At 37.3% G+C, this 22,963-nt stretch overlaps 1 protein-coding gene across 3 annotated transcripts in view; it reads left to right on the forward strand.

Annotated features, from left to right (window-relative positions):
• mew (multiple edematous wings) overlaps positions 1-22,963 on the forward strand; it is a 288,348-nt gene that overhangs the window by 185,923 nt on the left and 79,462 nt on the right. For 2 of the 3 annotated variants that reach the window (XM_067146993.2, XM_067146995.2), the window contains 3 exons: positions 12,490-12,719; positions 18,887-19,091; positions 20,406-20,543. In XM_067146993.2, the coding sequence (XP_067003094.1) occupies positions 12,490-12,719; positions 18,887-19,091; positions 20,406-20,543 (573 nt within the window). Of the gene's footprint in view, positions 1-7,045; positions 7,132-12,489; positions 12,720-18,886; positions 19,092-20,405; positions 20,544-22,963 lie in introns of those variants that run through there. The other variant, XM_068227565.1, reaches the window with a different exon arrangement.

Below are 22,963 nucleotides of genomic sequence, written 5' to 3' on the forward strand. Positions count from 1 at the left end.
ATGAAAACAATTTTTTTTACATGGTACCATGAGAAATATTGATTTTTTATTGTTTTAGTTGCAACTACAATCTACTGAAGTTTACATTTAGTTATGAATTACAATATATGTCAGCATTTAGTCACTTTTCTGCAGTCTTCATATAATTTTTAATTTTATTGTATGTTGAATGCTCAGCCCAGAGGCTGGTTTGGACCTCAACAGCTCTGTCATCAGCCATCATAGGTGTCCCAGGCATCACTGAAGAGGCATATTAGGGAAATGAGGAATGAGGTAGTTTCCTGTTGCTTCCTTCACTGAATCTGCCAAGCCCACTGAAATGCCCACACCAACTGACCCTATGAGTGACATTTTCACACCATTTATAACAGGGATTGGCTGCTTATGGAATGGTATTACTAGCACCACTATACCTCGGACACTTTCATGTTGTCAAAGACGAGGATGAGACTGAACCTGAACAATGAAAGTAACAAATTTGTTCTAGCCCATACCAGAAGACATAGTGTTCTGTAAACACTAAGTCTTGCCAGCAAAGGCATTTAATTTCATTCACAAACATTGAATTAAACACTTAAGAGGGTACACCTGTTGTGGCCCATTTTTCTGAATCCATTTTTGCGAATTCACTTTCTGCCAAGACATTTTTTCAGAATGTATTTCTTTTCTGAAACCTGTTTGTCTGAAGTAATTTTTCTGAATATACAGTATATATTCTTTTTCCTTTTTTCCAAGTCCTTTCTGATTGTACTGCAGGCACAGCACCTTGGGTCAAAAAGTGTGCAATATCTCCACTATACTTATGGAGCCAAAACAGAGTGATTCTGGAGGTATGGTAAATGAGTTCAGAATGGTGTGGAGAGTCAGTCAAGGCAGTCCTGATTAAACAATGCTGAACTACCAGAGAAGGATTAAAAATTCTGAAGTACACTGTTTACAGAGGAGGAGGATGCTGACAAGCTTTCCTTTGCCAACTAAGTTACAACTTCACATCATACATTTTTTACCTTTGTTCAGTCTTTGTAACTCAGCAAGATGAATGTTTCAAATAAATTCAGATTCAGTGGGTTTAGGGGACAAATAAATTTTGCAAAATTTGTATTTAATGAACTGAACATAGGAAATCTTGACTTTTGGAAAATTTGATTCAGGAAGTTGACCGGCAACCGGGTCATCCATGTTCAGTGCTATAAATTCAGTTAAAAATGAGTATTTTTCTCAGTAGCTAGAAACTTTATTAACTTAACATAATGAAGTAAGATTGTGCTCTAACTTTATAAGTCATAACTCAAAAATTGATGGATGGATGGATGGATGGACGGACGGATGGATCAGTGAAATATGTAAATAACATAAAATAAAAATATTAGAATACTGAATAAATAAATAAAAAGAGACTGAAACAAATAACTATGCTATCCTACTGTACATAAAATATCTATCATAAATATATAAATTTACAGTTTGCTTCCTAAGTTTGAAAACCTACAACCTGTTTTCCAGTCAGTGACCGGGTCAGGGATGGAATGAATGAAGCCCCCATCTTGCGGCGAGTATGGGATTTGTGCTGGCTGCTAAGGACTGTCGCACTCCCCTGGTGCAATGATTAATGACTGACAGATGAAATGAAATGATAGTGGAGAGTGTTGCTGGAATGAAAGATGACAGGGAAAACCAGAGTAGCCGGAGAAAAAACTGTCTTGCGTTCCCTTTGTCCAGCACAAATCTCACATGGACTGACCAGGATTTGAACCACGGAACCCAGCAGTCAGTGGCCAACGCGCTGCCGCCTGAGCCACGGAGGCTCAGTTTGCTTTCCAAGTACAATAATATAATACCTATGAAAAAATTAACATACAAACAATTACAATAATAATAATAATAATAATAATAATAATAATAATAATAATAATAATAATAATAATAATATAGATAAACCTACTAATATTTACAATTAATTTGTCCAATTCCAGAATATATCATGAATGTTACAGTTTCTGTGTTTTTACTGTGGGCGAAAAATATTACGAAATGGGGATCGATATAAGGATAACTATGCAGGGAACCACAGCTGAGTACTCTCTAACACTACTGATGAATATTATAACAACAACAAGAAGAATAGGAAGAAGATGGAGAAGAAGAATGCCGCATTACGAGCTCGTTTCATACAGATATTTTAAGCACCTACTTTTAAATCTTCCGTGGTTTAATATCCCTCTGACCTTGTGCGGAAGGAAGTTCCATTCACGGCTGGCCACAACAGTGAAGGAATTGTTGTAAGTTGAGGATTTATGCTCATGAATAGCAAGCAATACCGAGCTCAGCACACTGGTGTTTTTATCATGGTGTTCAGAAAGACTATGAAATCGTTCATACAGGTAAGATGGGCATTGTAAGATAAGGATTTGGTACAATGAAGTCAGGGTATGAAGCTTGCGTCTGTCTTCAAGGCGTAGCCATCCGATGTCGACGTAGGACTGGGTAACATGATCTGAAAATTTCAGATTATATATAAATCTTACACAGGCATTCTGTGCAAGTTGTAGTTTATCTCTAAGCTTGGTTTTCATGTCTTTGTAAACTACGTCACAATAATCGAATATTGGAAGAACAAGGGTTTCAACTGGTTTGTTCTTTAAACTGTATGGGAAAGTAAATTTGAAATTGTTTAATGTGTGCAGCATGGCAAAAACTCGTCTACTCACAGATATTGTCTGCTCCGTCCACGAGAGGTGCTGGTCAATGATTACTCCGAGATTTTTTACGCTCTTGTAAAAGGGCAAAGCTTGGTTTCGAAGTCGTACGTCAGGGATGGACATGCGGTAACTACTGGAAAAAAAGTCTTTGGTGGGCAGTTGCTGTGGTTTGGGATTTTTTTGGATTTAAAAAGTCCAAGCTGGGAAGACCATTTTCTTATGGCGTCTAGATCCATGTTAATTTGCTTGATTGCTTTCGAAATGTCTGTTGGTTTTGCACGGATGTACAATTGTATGTCATCAGCATAAATGTGATGTTTACAATGCATCAGCTGTTTAGCTAGGTCGTTGATATAGACAGAAAAGAGCAAGGGGGCTAGGGTTAACCCTTGTGGGACACCTGTTTTTCACATATTGCCGCAAAGAAAAGGTACAGTATGGTAGACCGAGCATAAAAATTCCTATTTCACATTTGACAAATGTATATACCAACAAGATGGACTGGCTATGGGGTCGCCGGCCTCAGGAAGTTTGGCGGAGATATACATAGATTCCCTAGAAGACACGGCAATTAATAACAATAATATCTTCTCAAACATACTTTTCTGGTCCAGATATGTCAATGATACTCTGGTTATTCTAGATGACAGAACGGTAAATGCAGCTACCACCCTCAACAATTTAAACAATATAGATTCTAATATAAAATTTACATTGGAGTCCGAGTTCAGTAACTCAATAAATTTTTTAGACTTTACAATTAAGAGACTGCCTTCCTCACTAGAATATAATATCTACAGAAAACCAACACAAACAGCGACAACTATCAGAAGAGACTCCACACACCCATACACACATAAGTGCACCACTTACTACAGTATGAAAGACCAAGCATAAAAATACTGTTATCTAAGGAAAATCTAAAGAAAGAACTGAATACCATACGTGCCATTGCTAAATATAACGGATATAATTCCTCATTCATAGAACGCATTATCAACAAATGTAAACACAGACTAAAGTTAACATTAACCAAAGAAAGACCTAACCCCGCCCTATACGCCACCTTCACTTTCAATGAAAACATACACAGTGAAACTAACATCTTCAAGAAACATAACATAAAAATTTCGTACAAAACCAACAATAGAAATAGTGCACAATTCCAAGTCAATAAACAAATCCGACATTCACGCAAAGTCAGGTGTTTATCGTTTCAAATGCAATAACTGTTTTTCCTCATACATCGGACAGACCGGAAGAAGTTTCAAAGTTAGATACCTAGAACACATTAATGCCATTAAGTATAATAGGTTTTCTGCAATAGGCCAACACATACATGACTCAAAGCATAATTTCACTGCCATAGAACAAGACCTAGAAATTCTCAAGAACATAAACAAAGGCCTTTTACTCAATGTTACGGAAAACTGTTTTATTCATTTAGACCAATTTTTCAATCCCAATCTAAACCTCAGTGAAATTTCAGAAAAACCTAATATTCTTTTCGACTTCCTAATCCAAGTCTTTAGAGGCATCAAATCCACGAAGAAGAAATCGATCTTTTACTCTCTGCACAACACTCCTATTCACAATTAAGTATTTAATTTATTTTCCACCTAGTCGATACAATGATTGCTTAAGGCAATTTTTAATGGTCAAAAGTGGTACATGTTTCGTATATTATCAACATCTTCAGCCACATAACACTGTTTAGATGAAAAATATATAAAATTGACAAAGTAATGCTTTAGAGGAAGTGTCCTTAAAATTAACGTAAGATTGACAAGATTAAAACAAACAAATAACTCAAGAGAAAATATATAAATTATTTCTACAATAGAAAGCAGTCGTCAAGGAAACACTTGTACAATATTCCATAGAGAAATTGTCCTAATAAATATTCTTTTCTTAATAATTCATGAAAAAAGATCAATTTATAAATTAAAAATTATACAATTTATAAGTAATTATCGAAACGAAGAAATCCTGATATCACAGTGCAGCTCTTATTATTAATGTAGATGAAAATATAACTAATTCCTAGTTGTCAAATCTTATTAAGCCTGCTTTCCTTTGGAACAGTAACTCCTGTCATTCTTTCACAGTTTTGCGCCGGGTGTAATATTGATGATGCGATCTTCCTTGCTCTTGCACCTGAGGAGGTGGAGGAGCGGGGGATATAGGTGTGTCAAGAACTTCCTTGCTGTCACCTATAGCTTCAACTGAGGAGGAACAAGTTGTAGGGCTATCTGTAGGTGGAGAAATTCCAATTCTTTTTTCGTGATCCTTCTCAAGCATTTTCAAATATACTAGAATTTGATAATATAATGGATTCTTATATTCTACAGCCTCATTAAGGTTTTCATTTTTCCTTACAAGTTGGTCTAGATGAATGTACAGGTCTTCATATGTGTTCATTAAGCTGCCCTTTTTTAACTTTTTTATGATGGTCAGGTCTTGTTCTATGTTGGTAAATTTATGACCTGTGGCAGTCATGTGTGATCCCATTGCTGAGAATCTTCTATGTTTTTCAGCAAGGAAGTTCTTGACATACCTATATCCCCCGCTCCTCCACCTCCTCAGGTGCAAGAGCAAGGAAAATCGCATCATCAGTATTACACCCGGCGCAAAACTGTGAAAGAATGACAGGAGTTACTGTTCCAAAGGAAAGCAGGCTTAATAAGATTTGACAACTAGGAATTAGTTATATTTTCATCTACATTAATAATAAGAGCCGCACTGTGATATCAGGATTTCTTCGTTTCGATAATTACTTATAAATTGTATAATTTTTAATTTATAAATTGATCTTTTTTCATGAATTATTAAGAAAAGAATATTTATTAGGACAATTTCTCTATGGAATATTGTACAAGTGTTTCCTTGACGACTGCTGTCTATTGTAGAAATAATTTATATATTTTCTCTTGAGTTATTTGTTTGTTTTAATCTTGTCAATCTTATGTTAATTTTAAGGACACTTTCTCTAAAGCATTACTTTGTCAATTTTATATATTTTTCATCTAAACAGTGTTATGTGGCTGAAGATGTTGATAATATACGAAACATGTACCACTTTTGACCATTAAAAATTGCCTTAAGCAATCATTGTATCGACTAGGTGGAAAATAAATTAAATACTTAATTGTGAATCTATTGAAGTGCGATACGGACCATGAAGCTGATTTTATGCAACACTCCTATGTCGCACACTACCACCACTCCATCCCCCTGACCTGCCTTAAACTCTGCCTTCCCATCCCTTCCACTCCCCTCCTCTCTCCTTCCCCCCTCTCCTTTTCCTGCCCCTCCCACCTCACCTCCACTCACACTCAACTTACTCACATCCATCTCACTCGTCCACAACCCTTCTCACAACACACAACCAGCACGCCAAACAAGGTGAGTCCCATATTCCATCACATTCAGCCGCGAACCCATCTTTAGCTATTTATTCCATTAACTTAGCTTTTCTTCCTTTTAAGCTTCATCACCTATGTTGAGCTGAGACGACCTCAAAATTCAACCTTATTCAACCACTCAACGTCAGGTGTACTGGCCTTAAACAAATATTTGATGGTCTTGCCAACCACACACAACACTGGACCTGGACTTATATATCTCAATTGATAACAACAGAAGAGTGGACAATTTTACCGCATCGTTTTATTATTATACTAAGACTTTTACTCTCATACATCAGACCAACTTTATTGTACAATACCTACCTGCCTCATTAGACTATAATGCCTCTATGCATTATATTATGCCATCATATTTTACTCATTATTCATCTAGCTCTTAATGTAAAAACAGTCAATCATTTGTACTTTGCAATGCATGTATCATGTATACAATTTTATGTTATGTACCCTGCCCACTTTGTGATTTCTAGCTGATGATGACGCCATTAAGCGTCGAAACCGGTACTAGTAATAATAAATAACATGTAGTGAACACCTTGTACAACACACTTTGTATTGAATAGGTTGAACCTTCTTTAATTCTAATTGTGAATCTCAGTTCAATACGGGAAAATGAAGTTCTTAACTTATAATCATGTTATTCATGTTATTGAAAGTGGTGACCGACCATGTTGTATGAGTTAACTCCTGCCACAGCATCGAAAAAGCGTCTTCCATAAATTTTTTGTTGTCAATATGGCTATAGTCTCTGTAATTAATGTACTTAGGTTTATGTTTGGGGCATTGCAGTGCATAAGTCATAAAGATAATATCATGGGCTGACGGTCCGGGAGCAGATGTCTGGGCGAGATGTAATACTCTGTCAGGGTTGTTCGTTACTATTAAGTCTAGTAGTATGTGTGTGTTTTAGTGTGGTGAGTGGGAGAAAGTGGAAGGATCGCCATACTGCATGCCTGAAACGTATTCAATAGATGAGTGGTTTCGGAAGAATCTGGATCTAAAAGGTTTGTATTGAAGTCTCCCATCATTATAAAATGTTCGTACTGTACCCATCCAAATGGTACCTTATAAGTATAAATGAAGATTTGTATTATTTCACGTAAAATTTACATTAGAAGTTTGCTCCGCCTGTTTTACTTCACTAATTTGTGCACTATAATACTTAACTGGTGCAACGATGTACAACATTCGCTGTCCTATTTCTCCCGTAGTATTAAATAATGTACTACATCTACTTCTTGTCGATCCTTAGCCTATGCGTTCTATAGTGGCTCAACACTTCGTTAAATACTTGAACTGTCACCCTGTTGTACTCTCTATCACACGTCTTTTACACTTTAACTTGGAGAAATGTTCTCTGGTCGATGGCTTAATTGTTCCAAATATATTCTGGAATGAAATAGTTCCCATGAAATCATGGAATAATTCTCAAATTCGAAGACCAAGTACAAACTTGTTGGGAATATCCCGAGTAAAGTTCACAAACAAGGTAGAAAGTACTCAAAGTTTCCAGACCTATCACTTCGATCATGTTGCCTCTTGACATTTCTACAGAACGTACTAGAATATGCAGCAGTCAGGATCTAATAAGAATACTGTGTTCTCACACTGTTCAAATTCAACTCAACTTTCCCTCAATGTTCCGTGTTCTCACAGAAGAATATCATGTAATATTCCTCTCTTGACCAACGTACAAATAAAAAGATGATGTAATCCACATATTAGGATTCCTATTTATTAAAGGTAATACTTTAGTGTGATTCGTTCTCCCTTGTAAGGTAAAGATTATTCCAGGATTCTTTCGCCCCCTTCTCCAACTTTCGCTGCATGACGTGCTATCCGCTGTGACGTAACCCACGTGTCCTTGACTGCTTGACCCAGTTCCGCATTTGGCCCGCCATGGGACGGCATGTCTATCAGCTGATACCTGGTCCGTGCGTATTCATGTAAAGTTTACGTGAAATAAAACAAATCTTCATTTATACTTAAAAGGTACCATTTAAACAGGTACAGTACATAGGTAACAGTCTGTTAAGATCAGTCTCTAAGTCATTCAGATTGCGAGCTTTAGGCAGTTTGTAAACAACACCTACCAAGCATTTCACAGTAGACATGTATCTCTGTGAACATGTACTCAGGTTTTCGCTCATACTGTTGAGGCGACTGACAGATAATTTGAGGTTTCATGCATGAAGAGACAAAAGCATAGACCTCACTGCCCTCTTTGCCAAGTCTGTCATTCCTCAGAAGGCAGTAGCCAGGTAATTCCAGATTCTTGGTCTGATGTTTAACTTTCAACCAACTTTCACTGCTTAAGATTATATCAAAGGACAGTGGAATGAAAATCGCTTTTAGTTCATCTATACGAGTTTGAGAAACTAAACTCTGGGCATTAAGGTGACATATGCGAAGTGCGCTTTTATGTCTATTTAGGGCTGACTAGAGAATGTGTGTTGTAGCTTCAAGGGGTGGGGTTCGGGTCAGTGGACTAGCAGGTAGACAGGTTGAAGGGATGGGTGGGGAAGGGGAAGTGTGACAAGGAAAAGTATTGCTATGGTCAGCGGGATTACGGCTGTGTGTGGTATGCATTGGCGGTTGCTAAAATGAACGTAACTAGAACATAGCATGCGACTACATCCAATGAATAGTCAGCAATTAACGTGTTTTAGATAATTAAATTGTCAATAATAATAATAATAATAATAATAATAATAATAATAATAACAGTGGTAACATGCAACAGCAGATTAGGCGTACAGAATAACTCGAGTACGAGCTTATTCTACATAGTGTTGATGTTAGATCTATGTAGACGTAATACGGAGGCCTGACTTAAATTAGAACTAGTTAGGATAAGAAGATAGATAAGCGAATAGATATTTAGATAAATAGATAAATAAATACAGTAAATGGATAGATAGGTAGATAGACACAGATGATAGATATATAGGTAGATAGATAAAGTTACTTAAATAAAAAGCTTCTCAGCTGTGACTTATGGTAAAGGATGGGAGTGGACTCGCATTGTCAAGTGATAAGGCAGCACTGCAACAGAAGATTATACCATAGGAAGTTCCTTTAACTGGCAAACTCTTAATTTCATCCCGTCAGCCTTCTTGATTACGATGTCTCCTGAGTCAGTCTAAGTGTTTGTAAATCCAAAATGCTGGATTGCTGTCTTCAAGATGGACGTTCTGATAGCTGTAAGATCTTCACAGATTGTTGTGGATGAGCCTTTCTGTTTCCTTTTTCTCGTGAAGACGTCCTGCCGTGAGCGATAAGACACAAATTTCACTAGGACAGGTCGTGTTCTTTCTGGAGATCTAGGTCCTACTCTGTGACACCTATCAATGTCATTAAGTCTCACATCTGCACCTACTGCTTTGCATACGTTGAGCACTAGTTCATCGCAGTTTTCGTTTGAACTTTCGGGGATGCCAAAATTTCTGACATTATTTCTCCTGCTATATTGCTCCATCGAATCGTACTTGGCATCCATATCCTCCTTCATTTTGTGGATTTCCGCCTCCTTCTTATCAAGTTTTTCAGTTAACTCTGACAACGCTTCGATATTAAATTTAAAACTTTTTCCAGGTTCTTTTATGACCACTTCTGTTATGCGGGTTGAAATGGCCTGCACAATTATTTCAAGGAAGCTGTCAGAGTTAATGAAGTTGTCCAGCATGCACTTCACAAGGCGGTCTACGTTGGCAGCACTGGTAGTGGATGGGCTTTCAACTCCGTTGTTTCAGCGACCCATTTTCTTTACAATGCGAATTTGGAAGAAAAAGAATATCAATACTGACAAAACGTGTGGGTATATTGACAGATGCCACACTTCCGCAAATGTTTATCATTTTCACTGTTGTATAACACCTTCAAATCACTTGATTACTATGGAGCCTCACTCACTCACTCACTCACTCACTCACTCACTCACTCACTCACTCACTCACTCACGTCTGTCACCATGGACTAATAGTGAACAGTGTGTGTTGCAGATTTCACAAACACAGTCGCTGGATCGTCATAATTATCGGTTGATGATGGGCTAGTAGTGAACAATGTGTTCCGCAGATTTCACAAACACAGTCGCTGGATATCTGGTGAAAACCGCTTTTATTACAAATACGGTTATGAAGGCTGTGAATTTCTCCTCTCGTATAGAGGTGACGTAGCTCAAAATTGGCTGATTTCCATTCATCATTGTTCATGGCCAGAGTATTAAAGAATTCTGGGTCTATTTCTGCAGTTTTCTGGAGTCGTTCGACTAGGAACCTTTTGGTAGCTGGGGTTGGTGTCAGATTATAAGTTGTCATCAAGTCTTCTATGAAGGAAGATGTCTGGTATACAAGTCGATTCAGTTAGACTGAGACATTTTTGACACAGTTCAGTAATAAACGAACACTGATGCCTGTGATATGCTGTACCCTCTGTACTTTTTTTTTAAATACAAAAGTGCACACTTCTAAAGGAAAAACTACTACGGTAACTTCACCTGTGACTACAGGTACACTGAAGGGACTGAAGTACAGTGCACAATAAAAACAAGTGTCTGGGCTGGGAAGGAAGAGGGATGGGGTGGAACTATTTCCTGAATTTTAACAAACAAGCTTGACTAAACTGCTTTCCTTTCAAAACCTTTGTAATCATAGCACTCTGGTTCACAAAATATCATGGGCTGAATATCATGATTTCACAACCTAATCTCGATAGGTATTACTTCAAATAGTCTAAACAATAATCGAATCACAGAACATTTTTTTCAACGTTGTATCCATATAACAATATCAAGGAACTGACAAAAGTTTGAATTGTTTACAACCGAGCGAGTGGCTGCGTGGTTTGTGGCACAAAGCTGTCAGGTTGCATTCTGGAGATAGTGGGTTCGAATCCCACTGTTGACAGCCCTGAAGATGGTTTTCCGTGGTTTCCCCATTTTCTCACCAAGCTGTACCATAATTAAAGCCACGACAGCTTCCTTCCTGCTCCTAACCCTTTCCTATCCTATCTCAAAAAAATAGAATTGTTTACGATTTATTTAAAACATTTGAAGTACTGGGAGGACCGCAAAGCCCAAACAATCCCTTCAAAGAGACTGAACGACGGACTGACTAAAGTGATCCTATATGGTCATAAAAGAAGAAGAAAAATTTGAATTAACCAAGTTTGACTGTATATATATTTTTTGAACACATCATTTTGACCACACTTAACATTTGTCAGTCTTTCTGGATTTCCAGTACTTGTTCATCTTGATGGAGAATGCAGTTCTTCACTCTTTGGACCACTTTGAACCGGGTTGGCTTCCCAGTCTTTCTAGAAGTTTTAACCCATGTACCCAGGTCCTGAACCTCTTTCTTGAACCAGTGTCTCAGAGATACCAGCCAGATATTCCTTCACAGCCGTTGCCCATGTAGTGGTATATTTCCAGATCATGAGAAGATCAAGAGTTCTTTGAGACATTCTGGTGTTAGGCATTCGAGACAGATGACTATAAAATATAAGTCAGCGCTTCCTCATAACAGATGGGAGCTTCTCAAATTTGACCTCAAGTGATATTCGCCTTTAGAATTTGACGTGCGCTGAAGATCTTCCTTACAAATTTCCTCTCTTTCATTTTGATGTATCCACAAAGATGCACACATGAAATGCTGTCAGTTGTGTGCACTATTTTATTTACAAATTATATTTACATCTTCTATAAACACGCACTAATAAGCTGCCATCGTAAAACAAAACACTACTTGAAGAATCAGAAGAAGACTGCAACAGATGCATGTCAACTACCAACCCAAAAAAACCAATTCACCTACTTGGCTGACATGGCTTCCACACAAGTCTTAATTAGACTGTTTTAATTAAACAACTCAACTATACTCCCAAGACTGCCTCTTTATATACGTTGCCTGGCCAGGCTTCTAGAAGAATATGACAAAACATGTTTTCTCATTCCAGTCCAGTCCAGTGGCCTACTTACAATGTAAAGATTCTCTATAAAATTATAGTCGCACCATGCGTTGTTCTGGACTTATTACAGTATTTTTTAGCACAATGTTACATTGGATTATACATGATATGTACAGGTAATAATAATTATAATGACATGTTTTATTCTTGAAAGAACATTATCAGATTCTAAATATCACACATCCTTTTTTATGAGTTGTTTAATATTATTGAGAAATTATTATTATTGTTATTATTATTATTATTATTATTATTATTATTATTATTATTATTATTATTATTATTATTATTATTATTATTATTATTATTATTATTATTATTTCCCTATAGTCCTACATTTATCCTGAGATTCTGAATATATTCCTAAGGATGCATCGTCTTGTTTGCTTCAGAGCCCATGAGCAGTTCGGCTATTGCCAGGCTGGTACTAGCGGTATACTTTTAGAGGATGACATGGCTGTAATTGGTTCCCCTGGCCCCTACACGTGGAGAGGGACCATGTTTGTCATGAACATCTCGTCTGACTTCTTGATGAGAGACAAGACCTACTACTATAGCCCTCTGAAGGAGCCAGGAGCCCCCAAGAACGAGGTGTCTCCTGTCGACAAGTACAGCTACCTTGGTAAGACTTGATTTTTATAAACTTGGCTAGAAATAAAATCACTTGGACTTGTAAGGGCACTTTGGTTTGGACCAGACCAATTGCGATGAAACCTGGTAGGATGTACAATTCAGACATCATGCACTTATGATACTGTGTGGTATAAATATAGATTTATCTTTCACCCATAATATAGATTTTCAATCAATATATCAGTCATTGATAATTTTGCTTACTTGAACAGTTTTGTAACACTATTCATTTGTCAGAAATCACCCAGAACAAATCGTGCTGCTTTCCTTTGGTCGTTTTCCAGTTTCCGAATCAAGTAATCCTGGTGAGGGCCGCATACACTTGAACTATACTCTGTTTGGAGTTGTATGAGTGACTTATACACCTTCTTTTTTATCTCTTGACTTACTTCCTATGATGAAATAAATACCCCTAAATAGCTTCATTCCAATCTAGAAAGCCAAGAATAACGGCCGAGAGGATTCGTTGTGCTGACCACATGAAACCTCGTAATCTGCAGACATTCCTGCTGAGTAGCGGTCGCTTGTACGCCATGGCTTTTCCGGACTGTTTCACCATGGGGTTTTGCTTGGTTTAAATACCCTCATAAGTATATGAAGAGATCTGTAACCTTTAGTTACAATCCCATTTATATGATTATCCCAGGAAGATCTTTCCTTATATTAACACCTAACTACTTACAGAGATCTCATGAGTTACTATCACCCCACCAGCACAGTAATTGAAACTGAAAGGACTTCTCCTCTTAATGAAACAACCTGACTTACCATTTACCATCGTACCATAGTGAGGACTTCTCGTCTTAATGAAACTTACAACCTGACTTACCATTTACCATCATACCATAGTGAGGACTTCTCCTCTTGATGAACCTTTTTTTTTGGTGCTATTTGCTTTACGTCGCACCGACACAGATAGGTCTTAATGGCAACTATGGGATAGGAAAGGCCTAGGAATGAGAAGGAAGCGGCCGTGGCCTTTATTAAGGTACAGCCCCAGCATTTGCCTGGTGTGAAAATGGGGAAACCACGGAAAACCATCTTCAGGGCTGCCGACAGTGGGGTTCGAACCCACTATCTCCCTTTTACTGGATACTGGCCGCACTTAAGCGACTGCTGCTGTCGAGCTCGGTCTTGATGAAACTACAACCTGACTTACCATTGTACCATTGTCTGCTGTCCTTCTTACAACTTTGTCAAGTTAATGTTAATGATAAGTCAATCTGCCATAAAATAATATTTATCTGTTTTATTGTCTTGCAGTCTAACATCATAATACTCAAGCGAGTCTTGTAATGATTTACTTTACAGCATTCTCCCTTTATGCAACCTAACCCTGTAACAATATAAATAACTATTGAAAAATAAATGCAGTCATGAATGAACACAAAGCAGCCATATTGGTGGATGTGTAGTGCAACTGTCACTCAAATAAAAAAAAATAAAAAAATAAAAAAATAAAAAAAAAATCAATATTTTAGTTCAAATCCAGCTCACTTCAAAGTAGATAAAACACTGTACAATAATTATATTGTTGTTTGAGTCATCAGTACATAGACTGGTTTGATGCAGCTTCCATGCCACCCTATCCTGTGCTAAACTTTTCATTTCTACATAACTATTGCATCCTACATCTGCTCTAATCTGCTTGTCATATTCATACCTTGGTCTACCCATATCATTCTTACCGCCTACATTTCCTTCAAAAGCGAACTGAACAAGTCCTGGGTGTCTTAAATGTGTCCGATCATTCTCTCTCTTCTTGAATGTCAAAAACATGTCAGATGTAAGGCTTTTCAGGCGTTTGCTCTATTAACCAGCGTTTCGTCTTAGGTCTGACACTAGACTCATCAGAGTGGGATGTGTCAGACCCTACCCACTGACGCTGGGGTGTATGCAGGTGAACTTAGAGCAATAGAGCAAATGCCTGAAAAGCCTTATATCTGACATGTTTTTGATATTTTTGACATGCTCTGTTGGTGAAAAATATCTAATTCCCTCTATGGGAATTTAGAATTTTCCATTCTCTCTTCTTCTCGGCAAATTTAGACAAATTGATCTCTTCATTTGTGATTCAATTTATCCATCTCACCTTCAGCATTCTTCTGTAACACCACTTTTCAAAAGCTTCTATTCTCTTTCTTTCTGAGCTAGTTATCGTCCATGTTTCACTACCATACAATGCCACGCTCCGGATGAAAGTGTTCAGAAACATCTTTCTAATTCCTATATCAATGTTTGAAGTGAGCAAATTTCTTTTCTTAACACATTAATGACGGACTACGTTAATTAACGTAGTTTCGTATTTTTGCGCGGGGGACTGGTTACGTAAATTAACGTTTTTGCACGTTGCTTCATTCTTGAGTGATTTTATCCTCCGTGCCGTTTATTAATCGAAATATTTTGTGTTGTTTACAAACTAAAGTCTTTGTTGATCAGAATTTAGATAGATATATTCTTCCCTTGACAATGCTTTCGGCACAGGAAGTGTGGTTTCGTAACACTCAGTCCCGCGTGACGGAGCGTACTATCAGGTGTCAGCATGGCGCGCCGTTGCAAAGACTGCTTGAACGATGATGAAATGTTTGGAGAATTGCATGCTGATAGTTTATCTGATGTCCCTAATGAATGCGAAAGTGTAAGTGTTAGTGATTGTGAAGATGTGTGTCCATCAACATCAAAATATACGCGCAAAAGTGAAATTGCGACATTCAGTTCAGACGAGTCTGTTGACGGCGACAATAATTTGAGTGAAGATGCCAGTGATAGTAGTAACGGTGAGGTTAGTGGGTGGACAAATAAGGATGAAAACAGATTCCTAGAATCATTTACAGGTTTTACAAACCTCACTTATACGCCAGTAATTCCGCGAGTATCCTGGAGGTAGTAGTCATTTCCTAGGCACAAGCGCAGCTACTTCACGCAATACCACACTAACAGCAAGTACTAGAATTACTGGTAAGTGCTCTCACCAAGTTTCAATAATTTATTTCATGTCATTTAAAAGTTACATATTTCATCTAACTTCTCATGCTAGGTATGCTTCTGTTGCCGGTCCACAGGAAAGAATGGAGAAGCGCGCGTCCGGACAACAGTGTGTTAAGAAAGCTCTTCCTTGCTTATGCCAGTCTGTATTTTATGTCCTCCTTCTGTCATCGTTAGTTATTTCACTACCCAAGTAACAATATTCATCTACTTCCTTTAAGACTTCATTTCCTAGTCTAATATTTCCTGCATCGCCTGCCTTCGTTTGACTGCACTCCATTACTTCTGCAGTCTTAGATAAAATAACACCGGGCGAGTTGGCCGTGCGTGTAGAGGCGCGCGGCTGTGAGCTTGCATCCGGGAGATAGTAGGTTCAAATCCCAGTATCGGCAGCCCTGAAAATGGTTTTCCGTGGTTTCCCATTTTCACACCAGGCAAATGCTGGGGCTGTACCTTAATTAAGGCCACGGCCGCTTCCTTCCAACTCCTAGGCCTTTCCTATCCCATCGTCGCCATAAGACCTATCTGTGTCGGTGCGACGTAAAGCCCCTAGCAAAAAAAAAAAAAAAGATAAAATAACAATATCATCGGCAGATCTCAAGGTTTGATTTCTTCTCCTTGGATTGTGATTCCATTTCCAAATTCCTCTTTGATTTCGTTTATTGCCTGTTCTGTGTAAACATTGAAAAGGAGGGGGACAAACTTGCAGCCTTGCCTCACTCCTTTCTGGATTGCTGCTTCTTTTTCAGTGCCCTTGATTCTTATCACTGCAGACTGATTTTTATACAGATTGTAGATAATTCTTCGTTCTCGGTATCTGATCCCAATCCCCTTCAGAATCTTAAATAGCTTGGTCCAATCAACATTATCGAATGCCTTTTCTAGATCTATGAACGTTATGTTCGTGGGCTTGTTTTTCTTAATTCGATCCTCTAAGACCAGACGTAAAGTCAGGATTGCTTCACGTCTTCCTACATTTCTTCTGAAGCCAAATTGATCTTCTCCCAACTTGGCTTTTCATTCTTCTGTAAATAATATGTGTTGTGATATTTATATCGTAGTATAACACTCGATCAACCAGCTTTTCTATCCTGTATTGTAATATGTTACAACATTCATATCATGAATAACTATTATGTACTTGTTAAATAATTTGTTGCTGTAGTTTTAAATGGGTGTATTGAAGGCATCAATTGCAATGAATTTTGGTTGTATGATCAACTGAGATATCAGAATATCGACCTGCCATTGTTACATGGACTGTCCACAGCATGTAAAATGAGCTATTCTGAACAAGAATGTGTCAGTTTTCTTGTTTGTGCTAATAGATGGCATGTTTATGTGTAGATCACCAAGATTTCACATTACATCAAGGGTGAAAATAAGAACAGATTATTTAGAGGCTCACCAGAAAATCTGTAGGCCCACTTTTCTTACCTGATTTACTGCTTCAGCATGATTTCCTGAGAAACTAGTTTTCAATGAATTCTGTTGGCTCAAATGCGGTGACAGAGATTCCATTCATACCAATAGTCATTCAATTATTATTTCAAGTAGCATCGTGCGCCTGTGGGTAGATTTTATTTGATTTATGTAACTGGAATCTTTTAGTCTTTTTCCAAAGAATATTTCATTGATGTTACATGCCGCTGGTTACTGAAACAAACTCATAATACTTTATTGCTTAAACAAAACATGCATATGAAAGACAGTCGATAACTGTGTATAAACAGTGCAATGTCACCTTCTTACTTGCTCCAGTAATTTATAACTGTTAGTTTCTTCAGTTTATCAAAACTAATTTATGAATAAATAACATTTAGAAAATACCTGAGAAAGAAAATATATAACAACAGATTCTAGCTGAAAAAAAAAAAACTTCATTAAAATAGAATGACATGTTTTGTTCTTAAAGAACATAATCAGATTCTAAATATCACTCCCTTTTTTTTAAATGAATTGTTTAATATTATTGAGAAATGTAAACCATATACTGTATGTTAAAACCTGTGTCCACTCTTATAATAATTGTTAAAATGTTATAAGTAGGGCCCGGATTCATATACACTAAAAACTCCAAAAATATGCATGCACATATTATGCACTTAAAATAATTAAAATCTGCATGGAAATATGCAGTAAAAATAAAACAAAATACAATTATGAAACACATTATTTAATTTCAACTCAGTGTTAAATTGATAAACAAGTTTCATTCCTTAGAAAATGATGCGTGGCAGTAGGTTTCAACAGGTTTTCAATGTTTTCAGGAGTCATTGACTTTCTGTTGTCGGACAGAAGTAACTTATACGCTGAAATTGATCGTTCTACATCGACGGACATAACTGGGCAATACTTGTACACTGGCAATGACTGCTCGGAACATTCTTCTGGCAATGACTTAAGGCATTTTTACAGTTTACAGTTTAATCTGGTAAGACACTGCAATAGACGAAGAGCAAGATAGCATATGAACGCACTTGTTTAAGCAAACCTTAGGAGGCTACTGTAAGGAGTAGGAGAAAGTAATATCAGAAGGAAGGAAATTGCTGTTGTGGAAAACATCATTATCCATCTACCTACTTGTATTGCGACACTGAAAGCACTTTTCTTGATCAGGGAATGTTTCTCATGTTGCCAAGTGATGTGCAACATACAGGGCTCTTTAAATTTTCCATTTCGTTCAGAGATCTTAGATAATTGATCACACAAAAGAGAAAAATATGTCTGTATATGCACTGATGTTCAAAATATGCATTTGCATATGTGCATATGCATCTTTAAAAGTCCGGGCCCTAGTTATAAGTTATATTAATGAAGTACTTCTCTTGTGATTCTTCTCTTCTCACTGTCCACCTAGGAGTGTAGGTGTAACTTTCCATAATGTCATGTTCCATTGATTTCATGGTTCTTCCCAGATTTCTGTTACAATACATCATGTAGTAAACAAGCCAGCAAGGCACAATGTCAGTGCCAATGTATTGTGCGATGTCACACTCCCAGGTGGACCAGTGAGGAAAGAAGAACCACTTGAGGAGTTCTTCACTATTATAACATTTCAACAATTATTGGAAGAGTGAGAAGACTCTTGAAAGTCTATAAAAACGGTTATTATTGTTGATAATTGTATTGATTGGAATATTTCCTGTTTAAATGTTTGCCCTGCTTCAGGTATGTCTGTTGGAGCAGGCAAATTCTTTGATAACAAAGTGATGTACGTTGCTGGAGCACCTAGAGCCAACGGCACTGGTCAAGTGGTGTTCTTCAGTCGAACAAAGGGCCGCAACCCAATGGATGTGGAGCTTACACTGTCGGGCGAGCAGTTTGCCTCTAGCTATGGTTATGAACTTACCACTGCTAACGTTGATGGGGATAAGTAAGTAGCAGCTCTGTATTCCGTATTTGAGCAGATGGATTCCAAACCTGAGTCAAAATTATACTCTTTTTTTTTTTTTTTCACTAGAGAGAAAAAAAAAGTGAAATAATGATTTTGGATAGTATGAATGAAATTTGTTTTACTACGTTCACCATAGCACCGATACACGATTATGAAGTTTTAAAGTAATAGAAAAGGAACAGACCTTTTCAAACTGTTATGATTTTATTTGGATACTAAGCTGACTTGGGATGTACATATTGATTTTATCACACAGAAATTGTCAAAGGTACTGTATTTATTAAGGGTCCTTACTTAATAAGAAAGTTCTTGTTAAATGCACACTTTGTATTTTTTCATAGCAATGTGCAATATGGAATTTTAGTGTGGGGAAATTGCAGTAGAATCTCAGAGATTCTTGTAATCCAAAGTCCAAAGTTCTCTTATCCAATTCTTCACCAGGTAGACACTGTAAACCCTTGTTTATTGATAATTCTATTATGACTGTAGTTAATCTGTACATTCTTTATGCATTATGTAAAGTAATACATCACAGATATTAAGTACTGAAATGATTTCCTCAGTCACAACCTGAGCTGTAGAAACCAAGAGTTATGATTAGTGTTTGACCCTGTAACACACCTGTAAAAAACACAATTAAACAAATATTGGTGTTTTTTTTTACAGGTATGTTATAGTGTTACTGGTGTTATAATCAGTGTTTGACAGGGCGAAAAGCAATTTATCCTTTGAAGCTCTTCAACAGATTATCAACTAGGGTGTAGTTTCTTCCTAATAATAAATGTAAAACTAGATCGAAGCATTGGCTGCTCCCACATCATTTTTATTCAACAAAGAAATTCTTTGAAATGGATGTAATCAGTAAGCTATACAGTTGTAGAATCTGTAAATATTATGTACCAAAATTGTAATATATTTATTTGTCTGCATACAACATGTATGTGATGATGTGTATTGCATATTCTGTGCTTAATTACAGGATTGATTGATTGATTGATTGATTGATTGATTGATTGATTGATTGATTGATTGATTGATTGATTGATTGATTGATTGATTGATTGATTGATTTTGTTGTTCTCTCTTCCCATACTCAACCTATCATTGCATTTATCCTATTATGTGCTATTCATCTTCCTATCTCTCTATATATGACTTGATTTTGACACTTGTTTGTTCCTTTCCGGCACTCTTAAAAATCACCAAAAATTGACATTGGGATCTACCTCTTCATATAGGATGTAGGAATTAGTTGTAGTGATTTTAACCAACCTCGTTTGCTTGTGTGTGCAGTTTCACTGACTTGATAGTGGGAGCTCCCTTCTTCTTCAGCAGAGACAAAGGTGGAGCTGTGTATGTCTACACCAGGCTCAAGAGACACTGTGTGAGCTGCAACAAGCCTACAGTCCTCAATGGACTTCCTGAATCCAGGTAAAGTTGTGAGTGACGGGGGATATAGGGAGGTTCCGCACATAACCACCTGTCATTTCTCCTCTTCATGTTTTGATCTTGGTAGGGCAGGGAAAAAAAAAAGAAAGGAAAAACCCCCAGTACCATAAAATGGAGTGAATCCGACCCAGAATTGGGAATTCTAAAAAGTATCTATTTTCTGCGATTAGATCACAATGTAATTTGAAATTTTTACTATTTAACTTTGATGATTTTAAATCCAAAATTTAATATATATATATTTTGTTCCTCTTTGGCTGAATAGTCAGCGTTGAGGCCTTCAGTTCAGAGGGTCCCGGGTTTGATTCCCGTCTGGGTCAGGGATTTTAATCGCGTGTAATTAATTCTTCTGGCTCAGGGACTGGTTGTTTGTGTTTCTCCCAACACTTAACTCTTCATATTGAGACAACAGACTACACTACCAACAATCACAGAAACACGCAACGGTGATTACGTCCCTCCACACAGGGTTGGCGTCAGGAAGGGCATCAGGCCAACGCTGAACGTTGGCTTTAGTTATGCCGTATTTTTTTGCGGCTGCACAATTATTCTTTATTTCTGCGGGTTTAATAACCATTAACTTAAAATTGACATCATAATATCAAAGAGAATCCATTCAAAATTTGCCAGCAATACCTGTTCTACGCACCTTTGTGATATGACGATCAATCAGGAAAATATTCCTGCTGTCTATAAAACTGTTACTTTTATTCAGCGTCAGGTAAAACCAGCTGCCACTACACGCACGTCTCGTTTGCCAGGTTTGGTTGACTTCAGCAGTTAGTGATGTATAGGCCTAATAAAGACGACGTTGAAAGTCAACAAACAATTTTATTGTACCGTGATACGGCCATTCCGCCCTTGCATTTTTTGCTCACATACCTAACATTTCATTTTCGACTTCTTTAAAATGTCCGTGTTGCGGGCCACTGAATGCATTTTTCGTACAGTACACATTTTTTAAGCTATCTCTGTCTTTACGTTAACACCGAATATTACCTTTAGTTAAGCTTACACCGTATTATCTTGTGGCTGCACAATTAATCTTCATTTCTGTGTGTTTAATAACCATTAACTTAAAATTTACATCATAATATCAAAGAGAACCCATTGTTAATTTGCTAGCAAAACCTGTTCCACATGCCTTTACAATATGGCAGTCCATCACAAAAATATTCCTGCTGTCTAAAAAATTTAATTTTACTAAACGTCAGGTACAGTAGACCTGTTATAACTCTGCCACTGAGTAGCCGTGGCCTTTCTAAGAATTCAAAGGCTCGCATGTTTTGATGCCATTCTGCGTATTTGAGAAACGTTTTTGTAGAGGCTAATAGAATGTCATTCCCTCTTCACTATTTCCCGAGATCCAATGATGTTCAGCGTACAACCAGTTGCCGCGACTAGCGATGTATAGTAAAGAAGTGGACGTTGCTTGTCAGCAAGTTTTCTGTGAGCGTGGGGTGTTAAAACAAGCAGCTTGGTTACCGTGGTAGCTGCCAGTGGTGTTCATTACTGTTACGGCATGAATGCAAGATGACCCTTGATATTTTTACATGAGATTCAGAGGAAAAAAGTCTTCTTGGATTCGGAGAAATACGATACTTTTAAGATTTCCCCCCCCCCCCCCCCCCCGGAGATGCCAAGGTGACGGATTTTGTCCCACACGAGTTCTTTTACGTGCTAGTAAATCTGTGAACGCAAGGCTGATGTATTTGAGCACCTTCAAATACTACCGGACTGAGCCAGGATTGAACATGTCAAATTGGGGTCAGAAGGCCAGCGCCTCAACCGTCTGAGCCACTTAGCCCAGCAGAAGAAGAAAAAGATTTTGTTCATATTCACCTATTATTTAAATTTAATTGTTGGTCAATTTCTCCTCACAAGGTGGGGAGAATCCGATCTCTAACTTCAAATCAAATCAAAATCTCTTTATTTGCAAATGAGGTGTCAACCTCGGTGGCAAATGGTACACTAAAATACATTATTGTCAAGCACTAAATATTAAATTAACAAGAGAAGAAAATTTTCCTATAACACAATATTATACAATTTACGCTAAAAATGTTTTCTATTAAACACACAGCTCATCCTTAATAAATTTATATTGTTTACAAAATTCTACTTATAATATCTCCTGTACTACTTACAAATATAGTCAACTGATATTATACAGTATGTGGAATTACTATACAACTGGTATAAGATTAATATTTACATTGCATTTATTTACTTACTATATATATATATATTTTTTTTTTTTTTTTACCCGTTCTGGAACCTAAGTAGCATAACGACCTGCTGCGTCTTAACCAGAACCCCTTTTGCCACCACTTTTCAGAGTTCCTGAAGGGCCTTCACAGCTATCGTAGCGGTCCCAGGGCCCTCGAAGTCCCCACTGTACT

The sequence above is a fragment of the Anabrus simplex genome, chromosome 5, assembly GCF_040414725.1.
Source record: "Anabrus simplex isolate iqAnaSimp1 chromosome 5, ASM4041472v1, whole genome shotgun sequence".
NCBI lineage: Eukaryota > Metazoa > Arthropoda > Insecta > Orthoptera > Tettigoniidae > Anabrus > Anabrus simplex.